General features: G+C 39.2%; 1 protein-coding gene across 5 annotated transcripts; it reads left to right on the forward strand.

The window, feature by feature from the left end:
* The first annotated feature begins 1737 nt into the window (after positions 1-1737).
* Positions 1738-15864, forward strand: LOC137727460 (serine hydroxymethyltransferase 2, mitochondrial-like). 5 transcript variants are annotated; one of them, XM_088685738.1, is made up of 13 exons: positions 3044-3062; positions 3957-4081; positions 10089-10181; positions 10692-10784; positions 10894-11091; positions 11212-11307; positions 11429-11494; positions 11690-11767; positions 12247-12358; positions 12453-12563; positions 12670-12770; positions 15052-15100; positions 15188-15864. In XM_088685738.1, the coding sequence occupies exons 2-12, from the start codon at positions 4034-4036 to the stop codon at positions 15097-15099; spliced, it is 1044 nt and encodes a 347-aa protein (XP_088541864.1). In that variant the 5' UTR covers positions 3044-3062; positions 3957-4033; the 3' UTR covers position 15100; positions 15188-15864. The 5 variants fall into 5 exon arrangements, with proteins under 5 accessions (XP_088541865.1, XP_088541866.1, XP_088541864.1 ...); XM_088685739.1 differs by lacking the exons at positions 3044-3062; positions 3957-4081; positions 10089-10181; positions 15052-15100 and adding exons at positions 1738-2016; positions 2104-2154; positions 2264-2350 and having other exon boundaries at positions 12670-12749; XM_088685740.1 differs by lacking the exon at positions 15052-15100 and having other exon boundaries at positions 2987-3062; positions 12670-12749.
* Positions 15865-15873: the final 9 nt, after the last annotated feature.

A 15873-nucleotide genomic window follows, 5' to 3' on the forward strand; every position in this document is an offset into this window, starting at 1 on the left:
CTAACGTTATGGTGGAGGGCGATTCTTGGCTTACTATCTGAGCGGTCCAAGGTCTGCGTGGTGTCTCTTGAAACCCTTTATTCATCATTGATGACATCAGGTGGTTGACTTCACAGTTTATTAGTATCAAGTGAAACCATATCTTTAGTGAGGCAAATTTTGTTGTGGATGCTTTAGTGAGGCAATTTCTTTACTGTACTGGAACGATTGTTTTCGCTATTTCTCCCTTTGCATGAAGTTTTTTCTTTATCAAAAAAAAAAAAAAAAAAGAGGGTTATAAGATCTTTTTGGTCAGCAAACTTTTTTTTTTTTTTTTTTCTTTCCATATCCATGAGAAATTGAGGATTCGAACTTTGTACATAAACATCCCGAAAATAAACAACACTAAACTAAGAGTTCAATTTTGGTCATCAAACTTGATATGACCTAATCAAAGAAAGTTGACATTATTACATTAATGTAATGGATTTTGATCAAAAATTGAAAATGAATAAGGTTTCAATCAATGAAAATTAACAACTAAGGACCGTATCCAAAATCTTCATTTTTTCCCATATCCACGAGAGATTGAGGATTCAAATTTGTACATTACTCGTCCCGAAAATAAATACGACTAAATTAAGAGTTAAAATTTTGGTCACCAAACGTGATATGAATTAATCAAAGAAAGCTGACATTTTATTCTGTGATGGCATGTACCACATGTATGGAGATAGTTGACTTTCTCCATCTGTGAATGGAAGGCCACTACTGTACATGATAGTTTGCATATTTGTAGTTCAAAACTCGAAATTTCTGAGTTGAATACTGACCAAAAGAAACAAGAAGAAATGGCTTCACCTCCATTAGGTTTTTTGATTGGAAAAATTGTATCATTTGTTGAAAGCAAAGTGTCTCTGTTAGAAGGAGTTCATGACGAAGTTGAAGATCTCAGGCTTGAGTTGCTGACCATGAAAGCGTTCTTGTCAGATGCGGAAAGGAAGGGAGAAGCCCTTTCTGAAGTAGAGAAAACATGGGTGGCAAATGTAAGTTACGTATCCCTCGACCTTTAAGACATCCTCGATGAGTTTACCTATCGCATAAACAAGCAAACAAGTTGGGTTCCTTTCAAAAGAGCCTTTTGTCGAACAGTTTGCTTCCCAAAGAATCTTGGGGAGAGGCATCGGATTGCCACCAAGTTTGAACATCTTACTTGTCTCCAAGAACTGTACTTGTCTCCAAGAACTGTACTTTGAATCGAACATCTTACTTGTCTCCAAGAACTGTACTTTGAATGTGTTCCCAACGCGCTCATAGAAGGAATACGAACAAAAGAAAGCTCGGATCACTCAAAGGTTAAGCATGTCTCCGACATCGTCTATCTCTGCGAAAGGCTGTGAATTGTGATCCTCTGTAAATCTGGTTAGATCTCTCACCTTGATCTGGTAAATTTGAAGTGTTTTTTAAGCTAATGAGAACAATTAATGGAAAGAATGTTCCTTTGAACGTTCCAACAAACATAGCCAAAGTGAACTTTTATTTGCCCCTTGATTTTGGTGTGCCATTACCCCATCCTCCAATTGAAGCAATAATCCATCTTTCTGGATACAGCTACTGGTTACGCGTCTTAATTGAATTCATGACTTGGCACAGAATCCCTTGCCTACAATGTATTGACACTACGTGTTTTATTAATGAAAATCTTGATTTGTCTAATAATGAGCCAAATTTTTTTTCTTTTTTAAGGACATGGGGCCAAATATTTTGGTTGGATTAAATTGATAAATGCTAAGATTGGCTCGTGACGTTGATTCCACTGGCACAGTGACACACATCCCACTTCCCGATCTGCGGGACCTACATTATAACGGCCACCAACCAACACCCACCGCACTCCCCGACTCACTCTCTCACCCCCCAAAAGCACTCACAAATCTTCAAAGCTTGTCTGCAATGGCGCTTCGCAGGCTCTCGAGCTCGATCAACAAGAAGCTGCCCTTTCAAACTTTCTTCAATGGCGGCTCCATATACCACATGGTACGTCACTTCTTCAATCAATCAAATCCATGCTTGTGTAGTTTCGATTTCCACCCGCCCAATTTTTGATATCCGTTTTGATTGCAGTCCTCTCTGGCCAGCCAAGCTGCTCACGACAAAGAGAAAGCTCGCGCCACTGTATGTCCTTTCCTATTCACAATTTTATAATTTATTGGCTTCTTCTGGATCTGGATTTGTGTTGTGTTTGATTGTATTGATTCTGTGGAAAAATATCATTTGGATTCAGTGGATTAAGCAGTTGAATGAGCCGCTTGAGGCTGTCGATCCTGAGATTGCCGATATCATCGAGCTCGAAAAAGCTCAGCAATGGAAGGTATATTTGATTTGATTTGTGGGAATATAATTGTAATAGAATGTAAAATTTTCGTTTGCTTGCGTGGTGATGAATGTGATATGCCTTAAATCGGGTTAAGTCTGGCAAGAAAATATTACTCACAATGCAATGTTGAGCATGAGAGTTTAGTTAATGATTAGGGAGTTCATATTTCTTTAATTTCTGTTTTGATTGTTTTTAGAATTTGTTTGTTAATTTTTAGTTTATCGTAGGGGCTCGAGCTTATACCATCAGAAAATTTCACATCACTTTCCGTGATGCAAGCTGTTGGGTCCGTCATGACCAACAAGTACAGTGAAGGGTATCCTGGTGCTAGATACTATGGAGGAAATGAGTAAGTAGTTCCCCAGTGAATATTATGAGCATTTTTGCACTCCTATGTTTCCAACTATTAAGTTGAAATGCAGTTTTTCTTCAGTTTAATCTTTTCTAAAATGTTATTTGGGGGCAGGATGGTTTGGTTAAAACCCTGCTCTGGTGAAAGCCCTGCCATTTGGGGGCTGTGAGGTGGTTATGAGCTTTATAAAACATGTTCTTGCCTTTTTTTTCACATTCGTCTAGTACTTTTGTTTTAAGGAATTATGCGTGATTGATATTTTTCTTTAATAAATGTAGATACATCGACATGGCTGAGTCCCTGTGTCAAAAACGCGCATTAGAAGCCTTCCAGTAGATCCTGCAAAATGGGGAGGTAATAGAACTAAACGTATAGCTTATACATGTGGCATTGCCAACTATTTCCATCAGTTCAACGTAGGATTTCACATTTGTGTTTGTGTTCATTTACATTGTACAAGTTATGAATGATGTCTAGCACCCAACAAGTTCAGACTTTCAAATTATTTGGTAGGGAGGGTTTTGCTGTTAAATATTTGCTATAAAGAAAAATGATTGGGCACACTTTGAGTTGATTCTATCTACTGAGTGATTTTCATTGTACACAATACCCTTTCAAAAATATGGCACAATATATTTCATGTTGAAGTATAATTTTTTTTCTTTTGTGAATTGCAATTGTATCACGTAGTGAAATTTGTTTTCTTTTGTGAATTGCATCGCGTAGGAGGCATAAAGGCAGCACACTATTTCAGATTAACTTATTTTATTCAAGATTTTGAATTTGGAATGTAATATTTTGTAAAATCCGGCTTTGGGATTAAATGGCATTAGAGTAGCATGGTTATACTTAATTAGATTGTTGAAAATGAGACTCAAAGAATTAAAAATCTTTTATATTGTGTAAACATGTCAACCATTGATTTATAAATGCGTGGTTCAAGAGTATTTGTGTCAAAGTAAAGTTTTATTCTTGGTTTCATCTCTTGCTTTTGTAACTCATGTTCATTCTATTATTGAACCATTCATGTAGTTAGTAATATATATCTTACATACTTAGTTTGGGGTCCTGCTACAATGGTACGTACCACTCAGTGGTACGAGTTTTATGCAAGACCTAACCGTTGCAAAGATCCATTAGATCCCTTTATGGAAGATCTAACTGCTGGTTTTCCAGACCACTCAGGGTTACGTACCATGGAAGAAGAATTGCTTATTTTATTAATGATACTTTACTGTATTCTTTCAGTGAATGTGCAGCCACTATCTGGATCCCCTGCAAACTTCCAAGCTTACACTGCATTGTTGAAACCTCATGAAAGAATCATGGTACTTGATCTACCTCACGGCGGACATCTTTCTCATGGTTATCAGGTATCTACCTCGCTGTTGATTGTTTTTTCCTGATTATACTTGGCTATACTTTTGTGCTTTTTGTGGTTAACAGCGACAGCCTGTGTAGCTCTCAGTTAGTCTAGCGCCTCTGGGTTGTTTTGTTTTTTTTCCTTTTCTCGTTTCCTGTTATGTGTAAATTAAACCTAGTACTGTCTTTACAGAATAATTTCTCTGAATATCCAGTGAGTACATAAACTGGAACACCTTTCTATGTATATTTATGTAATATTAATTATTTTGGGAATGAAATCGTGTTGCGTATTTCAAGCAATCTAGATGTATCAAATCAAACGACAGAAAGGTGGTTAGTTATGGTGGATGGGTTGCTCTGGAAGGTCTACCACCGCATCTTTGGACCAATGATTTTTTCCAAAAGATCGGCGATGCATGCGGTGGCTTGGTAGAAGTTGATCGGAGAACAGCTAACTTTGGTTTTTTGATTGAAGCAAAGTTAAAAATCAAACCCAACAACATTGGATTTATTCCAGAGTTCGTAAATGTGGTTGATGGAGAATCAGTTTTCAGGGTAAAAATCCGTCAACTTTCGCCAGCAAAGAGACCTAATCTTTCGGCTGCAGATTGTGGAGTATCCACAATATCAAATGGCTCTTTGAAGTCTGAATCGAAGTTAAAAAGGATCACCGGAATTATCCCTCCGGCGAAAGCAGATTTTCAACAGACTGTCCTTAATTCAGGGACACGTGTCTGTTTTCAGATTGGAGATTTTGAATGCCCTGTCACTGTTGGATATGAAAGAAAGCAAGGAGAAAGCATGCATGTGACAGAGAGAGTGCGGGTTGAGAAGCCTGTAATTAATGACTCTACCTTTTCTGTAAGAAAGCAAGGTGAACAACAGAGAGTAGGAAAACTGACAGGAGCGGGGGAAATGACAGAAGCGGTGGTTTTCTCAGAAGGTGCAGAAAAGGCAGTTGCAGGGGATTATTTTAATAATTCAATAGAGAAAGGAAGTCAGAAAGAAGTGGTCTTTTCGGATATAGGCAAGGGTCTTGACCCACATAATATGTTTGCTGGGTCATGTTTAGGCCCAATTAATCTAAATTTCAACGGGCCGAGATTTCAACTACAAGAAGGAATGGTTTTGTCAACCATGGATAAAACGCAGACAGCCTTGCCGGTGGAATCAAAGCACTCGAATTGGTTGACAATAGGAAGCAGCACTTCAAAGTATTCAACAGTGAACAATTCTCAATGTTCTTCGGCTATGAAAGCTCATCACAAGGGTGTTTCAAGCAAAACTCCAATGTGTTTCAATTTAAATTTCCTTGGGAGATTTGGCGATTCTGATATTTGTGGAAAAAGACTGAAGCTTGTTCTTCCAGATGAGTTCGGATCTTATCTGACTGCTTTCGAGAGGCCTAAACTGAAGGAATTTCAATCTCCCAATCTCACCTTCTTAAACAATGATTGTGAACAGAAGGAGGAAAAGGAAAGTGATGTCGATGAAGTTCCAATTAGGCCATCGGGCAGGTTGATTGAAGAGGAATCATCTGAACAAAGGATGAGGTTGACAGAGGATCTGGGCCTGAATTATTCTCAATTATCAGATTCTGGTGTAGACGAATACATGTCACAATCATCAGTTTCAGAGGAGTTTGGTGATTCTTCACAAGACGAAAAAGAAACCTTCGATGATTTGGATCGCTCTAACGATGTGCTTCACAATCTCTTCACTGATACAACAATGGAAACAAGGACGACGATGGAAGAGGTACCTTCTCAGTCGCATCATATAGCGAATTTAGACACTGTGGAACAGTTTGAATACAAAGATACTGGGAAAAACAAGAAACTGTTAAAGTACAGCAGAAGGAAAAGGTCGGCTAGAGTATCAGTCAAACGTGAAGCACAAACTCGAACTACCAAATTCATGTCAAATATGAAAGTTTCTTTGGTGCCACTGAAAAGGTCTTTATTTCTTGAGAGGAATACTGGGAAAGCCATTGCTAGCAAGCTTGTGGGTGGAAACAAGGCAGAAAAGAAAATTCAAGGGGGCATTGTCAGATTTAATGAAGATAATTAGCTGGAATGTTAGAGGATTGGGAAGTAGGCAGAAGAGGTTGATTTTGAAACAGCAATTCAGGCGATTAAAGCCCGATATTATTATCTTACAAGAAACAAAGAAAGAATCAATTGACAGATCGCTTGTGGCTAGTGTTTGGGGAAGTAGATTTAAAGAGTGGATTTTCGCCCCTGCTCAAGGAAGATCTGGGGGTATAGCGGTGTTTTGGAACACCAAACATATCTCGGTTATTGAATCTTTGGTTGGAGGTTTCTCTGTCTCCATAAAAATTAAAGCTCTCAATGGGTTGGACTGGTGGTTATCTGGTGTCTATGGTCCCTGCAAAAATAGAGAGCGAAAGGAGTTCTGGGAAGAAATGGCTGGCCTTTACGGTCTTTGCGGACCAAGATGGTGTGTAGGAGGAGATTTTAACGTGGTGAGATTTGTAAATGAGAAATCAAATGGGGGAAGAATGACTACAAGCATGAGGAATTTTAATGATTTCATCCAAGATACAGAACTCAAGGATTTGGAGTTGCTCAATGCTCAATTTACTTGGTCAAACTTCAGAGAAGATCCTGTGTGTCGGAGGTTAGACAGATTTTTGATCTCGGTAGGTTGTGAAGAGATTTTTCCAGAGGTAAGACAAATGGCTTTGGCAAGGGTCACTTCTGACCATTGTCCAATCCAACTAGATACTAACAAGGTGAAATGGGGGCCAAGTCCTTTCAGATTTGAAAACATGTGGCTACAGCACCCAGATTTCAGGAACAAGTTCAAACAATGGTGGCAATCTGAGCAGGTGGAGGGTTGGGAAGGTTATAAATTTTTGTACAAGTTAAAAGCTATCAAAAAAAAGTTGCAAAGTTGGAGCAAGGAAAGTTTTGGTGATGTTGAGAAACAAATTAAGGATGCTGAGGCTAGCATAGAGGATTTAGATAGGAGAGAAGGGTTGGAAGGGCTAGATGTTGCTGCTAAAAGAAAGAAGGAAGAGTTACTTTTCCTTGTGGAAGATCTAGCTTTTAAGGAAGAAGTGAAGTGGAGACAGAGAGGTAAAGTGGAATGGGCTAAAGAAGGGGACGGTAATACTAAATTTTTCCATAGAATAGCAAGTGGAAGAAGGAAGAGAAACTATATAGAAAGGTTGGAAGTGGATGATAGGGGAGTGGTAGAAGATGCAGAAGAGATAGAAAAACATATCGTTAATTTCTTCAAGTCTCTGTTTAGTAGTAACGAAGAGGTATGTTGGGGCTTGGAAGGCATCAATTGGGCCTCAATAAGTGAATCTGAGGCAGCTTGGCTTGAGAGGCCTTTTGAGGAATCGGAAGTACAAAGAGCAGTTTTTGATTGTGGAAGGGATAAATCGCCAGGACCAGATGGTTATTCCTTGCAAATGTTTCAACACTGTTGGGATTTCTTGAAAGTGGATATTTTGAAGGTCATGGAGGAGTTCTTTGAGACCGGAATAATAAATGCGGTGACAAATGAAACATTTATTTGTCTAATTCCGAAAAAGTCAGATTCTTTGAAAGTGACAGACTACAGGCCTATAAGCCTAGTTACTGGTTTATACAAAATTGTGGCGAAAACCCTAGCTTCAAGATTAAGGGAGGTTATGGGCAGCACAATCTCTCCACATCAAGGAGCTTTTGTTAAAGGCCGACAAATTTTGGATGCTGTACTTATTGCAAATGAGGTGGTAGAAGAGGTGAGGCAGAAGAAAGAGGAGGGATTGGTGTTTAAAATCGATTTTGAAAAGGCTTATGATCATGTTGAGTGGAGATTTTTAGACGAAGTTTTACAAAGAAAAGGCTTTGGCATTAGATGGAGAAAATGGGTGCAGGGATGTCTAAATTCTGCAAATTTCTCCGTTTTGATCAATGGGAGGCCTAGGGGAAAATTTCATGCTTCAAGAGGTTTGAGACAAGGCGACCCACTGTCACCTTTTCTTTTTACCTTAGTAGTGGACGTCTTGAGCAGATTAATGGAGAAGGCTCAAGAAAATCAACTGATCAAAGGTTTAGGCATTGGGCAAGAAAGGGTGGAGATCTCTCATCTTCAATTTGCTGATGATACTATTTTTTTCTTGCCAGATGATGAGGAAGTTTGGAACAATTTATTAGAGGTGCTCAATTTATTTTGTACTGTTTCAGGGTTGAAAATCAACAAAGCAAAGTGTTCTTTGGCTGGAATAAACTCAGACTGTGAGAAATTAAAAAGGTTGGCAGATTCTTGGGGTTGTGAGGTGGGTAGTTGGCCAATAAAGTATTTGGGTCTCCCTCTTGGGGGTAGGCCAAGAGCACTTACGTTTTGGGATCCAGTGGTAGAAAAAATGGAAAAAAGACTTCAAAATTGGAAGAAGGCCTTCTTATCCAGAGGAGGCAGATTAACTTTGATTCAATCTGTTTTGGGAAGCTTGCCAATCTACTACATGTCCTTGTTCAAAATTCCTTGCGGGGTGATTGGACGCCTAGAAAAACTAATGAAAGGATTTCTTTGGGAGGGGGTGGAGGAAGGAAAGAAAAATCACCTGGTGAAATGGGAGATAGTTATTAAAAGTAAGGAGGAAGGGGGTTTAGGAGTAGGGAATTTGAGGAATCAGAATGAAGCGTTATTGGCTAAGTGGTTGTGGAGATTTCCAAAGGAATCAAATTCTCTCTGGCACAAGGTGATAAGAAGCAAGTATGGGCTGCAGGATAATGGGTGGAATGCAAATCCTCCATTGCGGGGCTCAAGTCGAAGCCCCTGGAAAGATATTTCGTGTGGTCTCCAATCATTTCTACAATGTTGCAAGTTTAAGGTGGGCAATGGGGAGAGAGTGAGGTGTTGGGAGGATGGTTGGTTGGAAGGGGGACCATTGAAAGAACAATTTCCTAGATTATTCTTGCTTTCGAGAAAGCACAACCAGAACATCGCAAGTTTTGTGGATCTTTCTATCAATTCTTTGAGCTGGAATTTTGATTTCAGGAGAAATTTGAACGAGGTGGAGATAGAAGAGGCGGCTAGATTATTACAGAAAGTGGAAAATGTTCGCTTGTATCAATCAAGAGTGGATGATAGAAGGTGGAAACTGGAATTATCAGGATTGTTCACATGCAAATCCTATCGCTCTTTCTTGAGCAACAATGGGATTGTGCAACATTTTCCACCCTCTTCTCAGATTTGGAAATCAAAAGTTCCTCCGAAAGTCAAAGTCCTTGTGTGGCTAGTGGCTTTTGGGAGGCTCAACACTTGTGATCAAATTCAAAGGAGAAGCCCCTTTATTTGCATTTCTCCCCATTGGTGCAGTTTGTGTAAAGCAAAGGAGGAAAGTGTTGACCACATTTTTCTTCATTGTTCTTACACGATTCAACTGTGGTGGAAATTGTTTCAGGAGGTTAGAGTAAGTTGGGTCATCCCAAAGGGTTGTTTCGAGCTTCTAAGCACTAATTTTGAGGCTCTAGGAAGTGGGAGGAAAGCTAAAGCTTTGTGGGGTTGTCTGGTGTCGGCAGTTTTTTGGAACATTTGGTTGGAGCGTAACAAAAGAATTTTTGAGGATTATTCTGGTGTGGGGGTAGCAGATCTGTGGGGAAGAATAAGATATTGGGCAGCTTTCTGGGCTTCAGTTTCAAATGATTTTAAGAATTACTCTCTTTCTCACATATTGTGGGATATGTTAGCAGTCGTAAAATGATTTTGGTTGAGGTTGTCCTACTTGTAATCTGATACTCTGGAGAGATTTTCTTGTTCTGTTCTTGGTGGATTTCTTATCCACTTCTGTGTATTACTCTTTGTTTTTAATAAACTGTTATAGTTTCTTCTCAAAAAAAAAAAAAACTACACAGAACATGTGAACCTATATTTTGTTCTGGTGATTTTACATGCTTCTGATGTCTGGACGTCGCATATCATTTTGGGTTGTAAAAACATAAATGTAATGCTGCCTGTCTGTATACCAAATGACACAAACATTTCACCATTTTGCAGACTGACACCAAAAAGATATCTGCTGTGTCGATATTTTTTGAGACAATGCCATACAGATTGAATGAGAGCACTGGCTACATTGATTATGATCAGGTGACTTGCTCATCCCCATCTTCACTGTTCTGAATTCTCATATTTGTAAGCACATTTAAGAGTCCATCTTACATGTGTCCTGCAAACATTATTATTTTGCTTCAGCCTCAGAAATAGGATGAAATGGGGCGCAATGGGGTTCTGTCTACTTGTTTCCTGCAGATATTATTAGCAAAACTGCAAAAATAATGTTTTAAGTGAATCATTCTGATGATTGTAACATGAAAGATAACCATGCGAAGAAACTTCCCGCAGGGCCGCAGTTCAGTTATCATCACTTGGATGACAGTTGACATTATTTGAAATCAGAAAGTGTATCCTTGACTCGTCCTGGGAAATACAGAACTTTGTTAGCCTAAAGTCACTGTATGTCTTGAACTGAGATATTTTTTGGCATGACTTCTCAATTGTTTTGGAGTTTGAGTTCCTATAGTTCTAAGCAAATACCGTATTTTATCTGCCATTCTTTGGTAATTAAAGGCTGACCTATGTGAATAAATATGTCCACAGACGGAGAAAAGTGCCACACTTTTCAGGCCAAAGCTAATAGTTGCTGGTGCTAGTGCTTATGCACGCCTGTACGATTATGAGCGTATCCGCAAGGTAAATTTTGGCTTGAGTTTTGTGATTACGATAATCAGCTTCATGCATCTCTGAAATTCTTATGGCACTCAATCATTAAGTGAGATGTTATTCTTTGTGGTGTCGTCAGGTCTGTGATAAGCAGAAAGCAATTCTGTTGGCCGATATGGCACACATCAGTGGATTGGTTGCTGCCGATGTTATTCCATCTCCTTTTGAGTATGCAGATATTGTTACAACCACAACTCATAAGTCACTTCGTGGACCTCGTGGGGCTATGATCTTCTTCAGGAAGGGTGTCAAGCATATAAACAAACAAGGGCAAGAAGTAAGTTCTGATGATTAATTTCAGAAAATAAATAAACGAAGGAAAATGGGGGAGAATGTGTAGAAGTCTCAAGTGAAGCACCTTGGATGAAATATTAAATGCTTGAATTTCCTTCTACACGTTATGTATGATTATGAAGACAAAATCAATCAGGCTGTCTTTCCTGGACTCCAGGGTGGTCCGCACAACCACACCATAGCAGTTGCACTGAAGCAGGTTCCTTTGTTTCTTCTGTTCTTTCCTTTTATTTTGTATGTTTAACCAAAATACCGACTACATGTTGATCAGATTTTTGCATCTTCTTGTTATTGGACTGCTGACTATATTATGATTCTAGGTCAAAACTCCGGAGTACAAAGCTTATCAGGAACAAGTTCTCAGTAATTGCTCAAAATTTGCAGAGGTCTGATGAATGCCGCTTTCTAAAATATTAATGCAAAATCTGAAAGTTATTCTCTCCTTTTTAATTGGGTTCTCATTAAAGCAATTTGGAGTAATTTCTATATGACTTAGGCACACGATGTTTTATTTCCTTTATTTGGTTGTTTCATTGGTCTCACTAATTTCTTCTTATAGTTTTTGCCCTTTGAACATGCAGAGCTTGCTAGATAAGGGCTATGATCTTGTTTCCGGTGGAACAGAGAACCATTTAGTGTTGGTGAATTTAAGAGACAAGGTAAAAACAGATTGATTTTTCCTCTGACGGGAAGATTGCAAACAGGAGATTGATTCTCCCTCTGATTGAAAGATTTATTCAGACTTAAAGTTTTCAGCATGTTAGATTGGAGGTTCAAGATGCCATATGATTACTGAAAGATATATTCTTAGATGAACAACTAGGCCTGGTAACCAAAAAGTGAGTGATAAAATATCGTTATTCTGTGATTAAACCCTCCGAAATAGATTTGAAAAGTGAATTATGTTAGAGACAAATGAAATGAGAAGGGAAACTTTAAAACCTTAAGTTCTGAAAGCTGGTTTATTACGAATCTATGGATTTCTAATGCTTTAGAAAACACTAGTGCGAAAATCATAGAATTTCCCTCATTTCTCGTACACTAGAGGGTTTGATGTTTCATTCATTGATGTATACTGCTATGCTGCAAATAGGTTATAGCATGAGAAAACTAATGAAGTGAAATCTTTTTCTGGCAGGGCATTGATGGCTCAAGAGTTGAAAAAGTTTTGGAATCAGCACATATTGCAGCAAATAAAAATACTGTTCCTGGGGACGTGTCTGCCATGGTCCCTGGTGGCATACGCATGGGTAAGGCCATCCATCCGCATTTAACCATTCTGCACCTACTGGCAATTAGCTATAAGTACTTTTGCCGACGAACTCCATTTTTTCCGTTCCTCAGGAACCCCAGCTCTTACGTCTAGGGGGTTTTTGGAGGGGGATTTTGTGAAAGTAGCCGAGTGTTTTGATGCAGCTGTAAAGTTGGCCTTGAAGATCAAGGCTGCTGCCAAAGGTTTACTCTCCCACTGTCCCGTGGATATAAATTGTTTTAGGGATTGTAATGCTTAGTCACATGTTTCACCACCATGGTTACATGCTCATGCACATCTGGATTGCAGGTACCAAGTTGAAGGATTTCGTGGCAGTTCTGGAATCCGACGGTCAAGTTCAGTCTGAGATTACAAAGCTTCGCCACGAGGTTGAGCAGTACGCTAAACAATTTCCAAGGGTAAAGTACAAAAAACTACCTCAACTATTGGGGTCACGACAGTTTCATACCTCGTCTTTTAAAATTGACAATGTCATACCGCATTTTACGAATTTATGACAATGTCATACCTCCGTCAATTTTTCTGTTAAGTGCTGACGTGACTTGATTCGGGACATACTTTCTATTAAAAAATTATTAAAAACTAAAAAAAAATTATTTAAAATTATTTAAATATTAAAATAATAATAAAAAGTAGAAAAAAAAAAACCCTCATTTCGTCCCTCCCCTCCCCCCTCCTCTCTCCTCTCCCCTCTCCCCTCTCCCCTCTCCCCATCTTCATCTTCTTCCCCTACCTGCAAATCCCAACAAAAAAAAAAAAAAAAATCCAATTTGTCTTCCCCCCACACCCACACTCAATTTCCCCACACCCACACCCACACTCTTCTCCCTTCTGCAACCAGAAAAAAAAAAAAAAAAAAAAAAAAAAACCCAGATCCCGTCGATGGAAGATGGGTGTGCAAAGAAGGTGGATGATGGGTGCAGAAGAGGATGTGGAGAATAGATGAAAGTGATGGATTTGGGGTTTGATGGGTTTTCAAATTTTTTTTTTTTCTCCTTTTTTTCCTCTTCTTCTTCTTCTTGCTCCTTCTTCTTCTTGCTCCTTCTTCTTCTTCTTCTTCTTCCGCAAGTGAGTTGATGGTTTAAAAAAAAAAAAAAAAAAAAATTTCCTTCCTCCTTTTTTTCCTCCTCTTCTTCTTCTTCCTCCTTCTCCTTCTTCTTCTTCCGCAGGGGGGTGTTGATGGGTTTTCAAATTTTTTTTTTTTTTTCTTCCTCTTCTTCTTCTTCCTCCTCCTTTTCTTCCTCTTCTTCTTCCTCCTTCTCCTTCTCCCTTCTCCCTTCTTCTTCCACGCCAACAGGGGGAATTTTTTTTTGTTTTTTTTTCCTTCTTTTTTTCCTCTTCTTCTTCTTCCTCCTCCTCCTCCTCCTCCTTCTTGTTCTTCTGCAGGGGGGTTGTCACATCCCGGCCCGGGCGAGACCACTTCCCGGGCCCACTCCACCACCGTAGCACGATATTGTCCGCTTTGGGCCCCGACCACGCCCTCACGGTTTTGTTTTTGAGAACTCACGAGCAACTTCCCAGTGGGTCACCCATCATGGGATTGCTCTAGCCTCCTTCTCGCTTAACTTCGGAGTTCCTACGGAACCCGAAGCCAGTGAGCTCCCAAAAGGTCTCGTGCTAGGTAGGGATGAGAATATACATATAAGGATCACTCCCCTGGGCGATGTGGGATGTCACAATCCACCCCCTTTAGGGGCCCGACGTCCTCGTCGGCACACACGGGGCCAGGGTTAGGCTCTGATACCAAATTCTCACATCCCGGCCCGGGCGAGACCACTTCCCGGGCCCGCTCCACCACTGTAGCACGATATTGTCCGCTTTGGGCCCCGACCACGCCCTCACGGTTTTGTTTTTGGGAACTCACGAGCAACTTCCCAGTGGGTCACCCATCATGGGGATTGCTCTAGCCCCCTTCTCGCTTAACTTCGGAGTTCCTACGGAACCCGAAGCCAGTGAGCTCCCAAAAGGCCTCGTGCTAGGTAGGGATGAGAATATACATATAAGGATCACTCCCTTGGGCGATGTGGAATGTCACAGGGGTTGTTGGGTTTTCAAAATTTTTTTATTTTTTTTATTTTTTTGAGTTTGCTGATGGGGGGAAGAAAATGAAGATGGGGAGAAGAGAGAGGAGGGGGGAGGGATAAACTGATGGTTTTTTTTTCCTCTGCTTTAAAATATTAAATAATTGTTTTTTAGTTTTTAATAATTTTTTAATAGAAAGTATGTTCCGAATTAAGCCACGTCAGCACTTAACAGAAAAACTAACAGAAAAATTGACGGAGGTATGACATTGTCACAAATTCGTAAGATGCAGTATGACATTGTCAATTTTAAAAGATAAGGTATGAAACTGTCGTGACCCCAATAGTTGAGGTAGTTTTTTGTACTTTACCTTTTTTTTTTAATTTTACTTTAATTTATTATTTTAATATTTGAAAAATATTAAATATTTTTTTTAGTTTTTAATAATATTTTATTAATTTTTTAATAGAAAGTGGTTCCCGTCTCTTGCCACGTTAGCATTTAACAAAAAAACTAACAGAAAAATTGACGGATGTATGACATTATCACAAATTCGTAAGATGCGGTATGACATTGTCAATTTTAAAAGATGAGGTATGAAACTGTCGTGACCCCAATAGTTGAGGTAGTTTTTTGTACTTTACCCATTTTCCAACTATTGGATTCGAGAAAGAAACAATGAGATACAGAGAATAAGGTCATAATCTCACAGATCATTGTCACAGGTCAACATTCTATCTTCACTTATCACGAGTGTGTGACCACAATGCTTAATATTTTATAGGGAGCCGCATTGGACTTTCATCGACAGAGCACAATAGCGACAGAGTTCATTATAAATTGCAATATCCTTTTCGGTAATATAATTTTTCCATTTTGCCAGTTGTCATTCTTGATTATTGAATCTTGGTGTCCACATTGCAAGTGTTAATTCAGATAAGCTTGTCAATAATCGATGCTACTTTTCTGTTGATTGAGATGTCGGTATCGAATTCTTGTAAGCAATTTAGCAATTATAGAGTGTGGACAGAGCATGATGTGGTCAATGACATCAATTTAGCAATTATGGAAGGAAATAAAACCAGTGGAAGGAAGGTAGTGTGTAAACAGAGCATGATGCTGACTGCTGATATTTATATTATATATATGTGCTTGGTGTAGTTTAACATGGATACAATGTTATGAGACAGGCTGGTGATCGAGAAGGTTGTGAAGAGTTTTTTTTTATTTTTTTATTTTTTTATTTTTTTTATGACGATGATGAAGAATTAGGCGAGTCAAACTACTCTTAAGGCTTGGTCATCGAACTAAAAAAGTAGTCTTACTTTCTAACACGCACAGAGCGGTCAAAATTAATCAAGATCAGGATTTGGCCATGAACTACAAAAGTAGGCTACTTCCTTCCCGCTCAGAGTGATTAGAAAGGATTAACTTCCTGATAGAACGACCCCTTGTCCTCCATCTCCAAAA

Source organism: Pyrus communis, chromosome 15, assembly GCF_041283825.1.
Source record: "Pyrus communis isolate YQ-2024b chromosome 15, ASM4128382v1, whole genome shotgun sequence".
In the NCBI taxonomy this organism is placed as follows: domain Eukaryota; kingdom Viridiplantae; phylum Streptophyta; class Magnoliopsida; order Rosales; family Rosaceae; genus Pyrus; species Pyrus communis.